The sequence below is a fragment of the Loa loa genome (genome assembly GCF_000183805.2).
Source record: "Loa loa unplaced genomic scaffold supercont3.104, whole genome shotgun sequence".
In the NCBI taxonomy this organism is placed as follows: Eukaryota; Metazoa; Nematoda; class Chromadorea; order Rhabditida; family Onchocercidae; genus Loa; species Loa loa.
In genome coordinates this window covers 106,950-115,586 of record NW_018108284.1, presented here as the reverse complement: position 1 = coordinate 115,586, position 8,637 = coordinate 106,950, and the positions used below count along the sequence as shown (strand labels likewise).

The following is an 8,637-nucleotide window of genomic DNA, read 5'->3' as shown; positions in this document are numbered from 1 at the left end:
ACTGAGACCTGAACTTTTAAAACCATGCCATAAAACTTTCTCAAGTATGACGAAAAGGTCAGTAAGTGAACGTATTTCGGCATTGATAATACGATGTCGCGAATGCATACTTTCATCCAGAAATATACGCAATACCAATCTAGTGATTAACAACAAATTGGATCGTTCATAATCTAAAAAGGATACAAAATTTACAAAGAACGAAAGAAAAAAATAATAAGGATAAAATGATGAAAAATTTTTTCGTGGCTCATTATAATTGAATTCCACAAACAGCAATCACCGTTACCCTACATAAATCGGTTAGTTTGCAACTAACAATGAATAATCGACCATGTTTAATTAAAACTATAATTGCACACAAACAGCCTAGGCTTACGTTTCAGTAAACTGCAAACATCATTTTTCTCGAACAGAAAATAACACGCAAAGCAAATGAGTCACTGAATTATATATATTTAATTAAACTGCTTATCTCCCTTCATTATTATTTCTTTCGCTTTCAGTAAATTAATAATAACAACGTTTAATAACCAAAATCTTTGCCATTGCATAGCAAACAATAAGTTCTAAATGTCTGAAAAACAAAAAAGACGCAAAAATTATGAGACGTAAAATGAGTCAACCGATTTCATCGTTCTTCATCAAACGACAGTCCGGAACTAACAACTGTAAACTAGGTGTATTCTATAAGATATTCCATCGACTATCATCCTTTAAATTTCATCAAATAACCAATATATATATATGTGAGTTAAAAGTTTATGGAGGTGCAAGTGAGTGCATTTGATGTCGTGCTTGGTTTATATTGTACAGGAAATCAATAATGACAAAACAAAACCTTTCGTAATTTTTTGAGTTTCAGTAAGAGTGGTACTAAAATCGAATCCAAACAATTCCAAAACATTCATTGTAGTTGAAAGGTTGTAACAACAAAACCAATAAGCTGATACCTGGAAGTAATGAAAGATACTAATCAACTCATAGTTAGATTTCCTCATTAGTAGAAAACAGTCCATTTGTTTGATCTGAAACTTCGCCAAATGTAGAAGGGTGGAAAGAATGTGATGTCATCTTACAGGCCAATTTTATTATTTGACTATTAATCCTTATATTCATATCCTAACATTTCACTGCCTTGAACTCGACTTTCTGGAAAGGTTTCGAGAGCACCCAGAAAAACTCGTAAAACGTCTTGTTCAAAAAAAAAAAAGCTACACAGAATGGAAGATCCATATCATGTATTCAGTGTAACTTCTGCAAAATGTTCACAGAAATCCGCTGGCACTTACAAAACTATCCAACGAGACTTTATTCTCTTGCTAGCAGTGAGCACGATTTGACATGATATTTGAACAAAAAACGAAAAACAACGAAAAAGAGGATGGAGAGGTGAGGTCGCAGTAATGTATTGTTAACATGGATTACCATAAAAAGTGACAATAAGAGTGACAGAAATTCTCAACAAGCAATAGTACGAGGAGTGACATAGCACGTCCAGCACGCACCAACTTAACCCCACCCCAGAATACTGTCAAACACTTCCGAGATATCGCATCCTGGCCCGAGCAACGAGTCAGAATGTGCCGTTGCCAGGTACGATTAGCTACAAATTAAGAGTCGGAAAAATGTCACGTGGTCGGCGGTGCGTCGTTTGCGTTCTATTGCTTCATGTAGAATTCCGATAGTTCAAGATTTTTTTGATCCGTAATCACAATTACTATAAAAGTTATATCCACATTGACTAATTACCATTACTTGTAGTATCCCCAATAAACCATCCTCAGTTACACCCAATGTCATCTATTATTTACCAGTTTTGCACAAATATTTTTGACGAGAACGCAACAAAAAGATTGGATTCAAAATATTTGTCATGCCGTTAATTCACCTAGTAGCTGTGGTCATTGCGGATATACGACATACAGAAACCACGTGACACATGTCAGTGGATTACGGTACAAGTTACTATCGGTGCAAGCCTTTACCTTTAAATCAAATCTTCCATCTCTTTTCTCTACCAAATGTTCCATCTGTTTGAAGCCACTACTCCCCATTCACCATTTTATCCCTGTTCTTTAGCTTTTTGCAACTTCATAAACCTTTTTGACGTCCCTCCCCATCACGTCTTCCTCCGATGTAACAGCTGATAACGGGGTGAAGCTAACGTAAATAGTAACTGGGATTGTTTCAATAGAATGTTGATTCGGTTTTCGTAGTTGCCAACCATTTCTTAATATTCCTTGAAAATACTGTTTTTCGAATGGGTGTAGGGTGGTATGATTGGGTAACCGCAAGAATCGTCCGGTTCTTTAGACATCAAACTAAAGTCCATTATGAGGTATCATTTTCAGTTAATATGTACGTTACAGATACATTTCTCAGCATTCAAATCGGTCATTGTGAATTTCATTTTACTACATATGGTATCTCTCTGTTGTCATGTATCTCGTTGAAATTTGTATAAATTCGCTACCTCGTTCTTTCTGTACCTTATTCTGGTGTTATAGTATTCTGGTTTATTTGATACCATTCTTCCACTACACATCTCTTGCGCGCAAACCATGGTCCTGTTATAGCATTTTCGAAACTAACTCAAGGAGTTGAGCTAATTTTAGATTTTCAAATTTCCCAGTTTTTCAAACAGTCTGGCTTATTAAATCACCGGTACTTTCTCTTGTGCTTAAACCTATGACATTACCTACATAAATTACCTTCTCCAAATAAATTTTGATGCTATTGTTGGTGTATCTTCGGTCGCAGATCTTTAGGCTTGCATGCTATTGTATTTTTATGATGATCGTCGTAGTTATTTTTACTTCGGAGTATTTGAATTATCTACTATTTTCATGAGTGCTGAAAAGTAGGAAACAACCTAGTGATGTCATTGTTTGGAAGTTTCTTCAGGTAAATTTGTTACTGTTGCTGGTACTGGCTTTTGGGCAAGGAAGGCTTTAAAGATGAGCAGTGTAACAATTGATGATGTTTACGATGCATGCGAACGTCTGGATAAGGCTAAAGTTAAGGTTATTCATTAACTTTCTCACTATCCATAAATTTAGGATGAGTTTACTTTGGTGGAATTGTTATAACGGGAATAAATATAACTGTTATGGCCTTTTGTTAAAAGTAAACATAGAATTTTGCATAATTTATTAGACGGATTTAATATTCCTTTGAAATGTGGATACTTTAATAATGACGGGCTAGTAAACTTAAGTAAACTTGGTGTCTCTTGGGTGATACGAGAAAGATAAAAGTTTACGAAATTGCAGGACGCCGAAGATTACAAAGTTTTCATTTCGGGCACCAAAGGAAATGACGGAAAGGTGAAAAAGCTTTGTGCTCACATGATCGTTCGATACTGGCAAGATTTTACGGATCTACGAAATGTGGCATTTTATTCACTTGTTTCACTGTTGGAAGACCGAGATCCTGACGTATCCGTTTTATTGCGTCTTTCATGTATTGAATGCTGGTATTTAATCCTGTTTATCTTTTTTCGTTTCAGTCCTTTTTTTCTAATTACATGTTTAGTGCGTTTGCAGATTCGAAAGGCAGTGATTCGTGAAGTACCACATGTAGTCAAGTCTGGAGAGCTTGTTGATAAAATTGCGGATGTACTGTCGCAAATGCTGCAGCAAACAGACGAACTCCAGGAAATAGCTATGCTTACCAACGTCCTTGTTCAGTTTTTGAAGTCTCATCCGAAAGGTTGGTACTTGATAAATAGAACGTTTATGACATGCATTGGTAGGAATCCCTTGGATCAGAATAATTTTTTTGAACTATGAAAATTCTTTATTTCTCTTCAAAGTATTCGTAGGAGTTTTAATGAATGATACTCATACGCAGATGTACTTTCTGCGATATTTGTTAATGTTGTGAAGTCGGAGGAAGAATCGGTACGTTTGCGATTACTGAAGTTCATCCAGCTGCATGTACGCGACATTCCAGTTAATTTAATGAACGAGGAATTAATGCTATCCATCGAGCATCACATCCGAGAGGTAATCATATTTCTTCCCTGTTATCAAATATGTCTTGTGTTGAACGATCATTTCTCCATTGTTAATCAATATTTTGTTTTTGATTTTTGCAGGTGCTTAAAGATATTACAGCTGTGGAGTTCGATTTGATTTTTAATTTTATGCGTTCGTTGGAGTTTTTCCGAACGGCGAAAGGACGCATGATAATGTACAAAATCGTTGTCGATCAAATGCAAATTGATGAACCATTCCCTGTATTTTTTTTAATAATTCGTTAAGAATTTTAAAGATTTGTAACTGAAAAACATTCATAAGTTGTGTTTTTGAAGCTTATAAGGTAAGGAACAATTCTTTGCCGTTGATCAGTAATGAGAAAAGCCTAGAAATATTTTGTAAAATTAGAACGCTTTTATGTTGAATATATTTTGTCGTGTTTTCTGTTGTAATACAATTAATTTTCAACTTACAGGCTAACGATCCTCAACGATTTGATCAGATACTATATTTCGTTGAACGAGCGCGATTGCTTCTTTCGGTCGGTTCTGTAACAATGTAAAGAGAAAATTATATAAAATTAAACGAGTTGCCGTTTATCCTACTTTTGTGCTGTCGTTTGTCGTCTACCTTCCTTTATCCTTTTCTTTACGCCTGCTGCTTAACCTGTGGTGTTCGCCTTCTGTGGAAAAATTAAATTAGTAGTGTAATATACTTTATTCTAGGTCAATCATCGAAGTAATGAACTGGTTAACTTTATGATATCCAAAGGCATTCCTGTACTTGAAGAAGTAAATGCGGCGTTACGCATTAGATTTTTGCGAGCTCTAGTTGAGCTTGCTCCGTTTTCCAAATCATTGGAACGTAATGATTTAATGATTCTCTCTGATTATTTTTCGGTAGGTATTCAATCTATATTTTGTTCTTTAATATTTTATATGTTACATCAATTTACTGTTCTCAGTAAGCTTGGATCAGCATTGTTAGCATCACTAGCTTTTTGTCTGATCAGCATGCAGAAATTAATGTTTCACAGATCCTTGATTAACTTTAATAGGATTGATTTTTTTTTGATTTTCAGAAGCTTATACCTCCACTGCCATCGGAACGTCCCGATGAAAATATGGGAGATATGAACACATCTTTGGAACAAGAATTACGTCTCAGCGAATTGGAATCAACATCTTTAGCTTTCTCATCGTTCTGTAAAACAGACAAGACAGCTTTTGATTACACTTTGGAACATAGTAAAGATTCATCTAATTGGCGAAAAAGGTTTTTTCTGATTTCGATGTCACCTGGTTTCTGAAAAGTGCTCAATATCTCAAAAAATTTGGCAGTGAATGTCTGTTGTGTTGGAAGAATGACAACAGTTATTCATTATCAAAGCTTATATATTTTCGATCAAAGCAGGAATAGACTATATAACAGGAATGGGCTATACAAACAGGAATAGACTACCCTTTTCTTAATCGATATAAGGAAAGATAAGTGTAGTTAGTTATGCTATTGTGTCGATACTTGATTGACATTATCTGTGATTGCATACAGAAAGATAAAATGTGTTACATACCGAAAGATGAATTTTAAACGCAGCTACAACTTTCCACTATATGCTGTATTTATCGCACGATTTTTCAGAATCATTTACTTGGGTCGATTGTTGCAACAGTATATCGTTTCGGCGAATTCTGAATTACAGAAGATGCGTAAAATGGAACCCTCCAAACGAGACACGAATCAGCTTTCTTTTCAACAAAATTCCCTGAAAATGGCAGAAAACACTCTTCATCTGACAAAAATGCTTGCTCACAAATCTCCTTCCTTTGTTTTTACCATAACACCAAGCTGGAAGATGGAAAACAGGTATATTTTCAATCGTTTGTGAGGGTTTTTTGACGCAGTTTTGTTTCGAAATCTACGAGCTTTATGGTCTTCTTCCAGAAAGCGGGACCACGAGTCGGACGTTAAAACGGAACAGAAACGAAAAAGACCTCTTCCTGATTTCTATGTGCCACCTGGCGGAAAATATAGTGGTAAGCGTTTCGGACTTATTTTGATTTAAATTTCGTAATTCCTCATCATATGGTCGTATAATTCAAGTCTCATGTTCACGTTACATTTTCTTTGTGTTCGTTATTCTTTTTGTTACCGATCAACTTAGTGCAGCATCTTTCACGAACTAATCTGATTTTAAGTCGATTTTCCATTCCCCGAGAGAAGTTAGCAACCATACTTAATTTTAAGATTTCATAGGTTACGTTGTTTGGGAAAATGTGGAAGACAAAATGTACACAGAAATTTCTAGAGAAAAAAAAAGATATACGTAAAACATTTTTTAGGCATGTTAAATCGAGGTGGCAGAAGGAATAGTGCAGGAAGCCGTTTCAGTCGGCGTTAATTTTATAGTTCAAATTCAAAATTTCTGTTGATACTGATCTCTAACTTACTGTTATGGTTGTACTGTTTTCATTTCTTTTTTGCTGTTGTTTTTAGTTATTATGCATAGAATTACAATTGGCATGATTTATGCATCGTTACCTATTCACAGATCCACATTTTATTGAAAACAGTCCATGTAGCACCCGAAATTTATATAAATGTCGTTAGACTGTTTAAACATGAAGTCATTTTTTCTTTTTTTTTGCTGTTATTTACGGGCTGCTCATGTAATGTGCATCTTTTGCTTACACTTTTTTTGTTGTAGCTGTATTCTTCAGGTCGATGAATATGTTGCTAGCTCTGGATCGCAAGAGCTAGTGAACTTTTGGCAGAGGCAGGGTATTTTTAAAGAAGAAGTGTCATTTTTATATGAATTGTTGATGCTCTTTTTGAACTGTGTGCCCTAATCAGTTTTGTTGTCACATTCCAGAAATTCTTCTGGATATATTTCCTTTTTTTTGTTTTCCAATCGTATCTAAACTTCTTGGTTCTCAATAAACGATTGCACTAACGAAGGAAAAATATTTGCAGTATCTTTTCATGGAAGGTTGGAGCCTGATTTTATTGTTGGGAAGTTCTATAACCACCAGAATATCAGTTTTTTTTTTTAACATTTGAACTTTTGAAGTAACTATATTTGCGGTTTTTATTACAAAGATAACTTAATCTAGGTTTCCGGGAAATGGAGATTTCCGATGGTAGTATACAAGAATGGCCCGATTCGGACAGGTTGAAAGAAGCGCTTTTATTGGCAAAGTTTGATAATTGCTACACCATGCCTGGTTTGAAGTATCTTTACGGTCTATTTGAATTCGTATTTTCGATATGTGGTTTTGGTTTTTGTAGTTTTATCCAGGTTGCGCACAAATATTGTTTTTCGGTTGTCGAACTGTCCATTACTTTTCTGCAGGGCAACTGTAACTTTACCTGATTTGATGGTCAATATGCTAGAGCAGAAATTTAACAAAACTGTCTCTCGACCATCAGTTCCCAAGGATATGGACGGGGTTCACCTTCTCATTGTTGGTTTCTTTTTTATTTCCCGACAAAATTTTCTGTTTAACTGGCTGGAAGCAGATTTTTCAAAAAATGTTTACTATAAAATGCATTTTCGTGAGAGTTATGCCAAAAGTACTATCACAAATATACAATGAAAGTAAAAAGAAGTTCGGAGAATTTAAATAGTTTTTACTCTGAGTTATTATATTCCATAATCTTGGTCTTGTAAAGGCACAGTAATCATGACATTTTGTCGGTTCCAAATATTTTAACAATAACTATATGAAAGTTTGCAGGCCGATGGACATCTTCGAGCTGCCGTTAATTTAACTGCTGAATTGTTAACAGAAGTTAATCAAGGGTTTGGGATGGCTGGCCACCCTTCGAACAACACGGAGTACAGTTTCAAGGTTTACTCCTTGGAATATTATTACACGGACAGAGATTGAATTTCTTTACAACATCTTTTCACAGATTTTCCCCTCATCCTTGCTGTTATTTACGTTTGGCTTGGATCCCCTGATAGATGGCGTAGGTATGACTAATTTTTATCGATATATCATTCAACTATAATCTAGAAAGAACTGAAATGTGATCTATAAAGTAAATTTCTGCTATTTTATCGATTGGATTTTTGTAGGTATGGGCATGCCGTCTGCAGTTGCTTATGGCTTTGAAATTGTATACATTATTGAATGACGAGTTGATACCATTCGAAGAATTGGATGCACCAGATCTGTTCTATCAGTACTACCCCAATCTGTATCCAGAAAGTCCCAAAGGTATGCATTCACACACTGAAAATATCCTTGGTGTTTGTAAGAGTCAAAAAAAAAAATCTACCAAATAACATCCGAGGTGGGAAACACCAATAATACACTAGAAAAAAAGAAGAAATACTAAGCAATGAAGGGAAGAATTGCAGTAAATGAATAAGTCAATAAAAGATAGCGCCTGAACAAGAGCGGTATTAATATAAATGATTGCCGGTGTTGCAACGAAATCAGTTACTTTAACTATGTTTTCGTTATCTATCTACCTGAGAAAGTGTAAACCATCCAGATTCAGAGGTGCATGCCTCTCTTTTTACTTTTTTTTTTTTTTTTTTTTGCGGCAATTTGCAAGATTAAAGATTCGATACTATATGCACTTGACCACCCTTGCCTTGTATTTATATTTTGAAACGATTACATGGAGCAGACGAAACGATTTC

The 8,637-nt window shown here is 35.1% G+C and overlaps 3 protein-coding genes across 4 annotated transcripts in view; 2 read left to right on the top strand and 1 right to left on the bottom strand.

Annotated features, from left to right (window-relative positions):
• Positions 1-1,803, bottom strand: part of LOAG_17625 (hypothetical protein) — a gene marked incomplete at both ends in the record, with an annotated part of 5,815 nt that extends 4,012 nt beyond the window's left edge. The window contains 3 exons of the mRNA XM_020450287.1: positions 842-953; positions 1,479-1,606; positions 1,779-1,803. Of these exons, the coding sequence (XP_020306062.1) occupies positions 842-953; positions 1,479-1,606; positions 1,779-1,803 (265 nt within the window). The remainder of the gene's footprint in view (positions 1-841; positions 954-1,478; positions 1,607-1,778) is intronic.
• A 1,099-nt stretch (positions 1,804-2,902) lies between these two features.
• Positions 2,903-6,848, top strand: LOAG_10382 (api5-prov protein). Its single transcript, XM_003145906.2, has 11 exons — positions 2,903-3,026; positions 3,276-3,440; positions 3,549-3,714; positions 3,856-4,010; positions 4,103-4,243; positions 4,459-4,524; positions 4,709-4,882; positions 5,065-5,258; positions 5,625-5,849; positions 5,928-6,019; positions 6,326-6,848. Exons 1-11 carry the CDS (start codon positions 2,961-2,963, stop codon positions 6,382-6,384), a joined length of 1,503 nt encoding a protein of 500 aa, XP_003145954.1. The 5' UTR covers positions 2,903-2,960; the 3' UTR covers positions 6,385-6,848.
• Positions 6,849-7,008: 160 nt separating this feature from the next.
• Positions 7,009-8,637, top strand: part of LOAG_17624 — a 4,237-nt gene continuing 2,608 nt past the window's right edge. Inside the window, exons 1-4 of one of the 2 annotated variants that reach the window (XM_020450285.1) lie at positions 7,009-7,214; positions 7,336-7,447; positions 7,721-7,834; positions 8,065-8,206. In XM_020450285.1, coding sequence (XP_020306060.1) covers positions 7,108-7,214; positions 7,336-7,447; positions 7,721-7,834; positions 8,065-8,206 — 475 coding nt within the window. In that variant the 5' untranslated portion in view covers positions 7,009-7,107. Of the gene's footprint in view, positions 7,215-7,251; positions 7,448-7,720; positions 7,835-8,064; positions 8,207-8,637 lie in introns of those variants that run through there. The other variant, XM_020450286.1, reaches the window with a different exon arrangement.

Coding starts and splice junctions, on each gene's coding strand:
- LOAG_10382 (XM_003145906.2), top strand. CDS start 2,961: ATGAGCAGTGTAACAATTGATGATGTTTACGATGCATGCGAACGTCTG. Junction 3,441..3,548: donor TGGAAGACCGAGATCCTGAC/GTATCCGTTTTA, acceptor GTGCGTTTGCAG/ATTCGAAAGGCAGTGATTCG. Junction 5,850..5,927: donor AGCTGGAAGATGGAAAACAG/GTATATTTTCAA, acceptor GTCTTCTTCCAG/AAAGCGGGACCACGAGTCGG.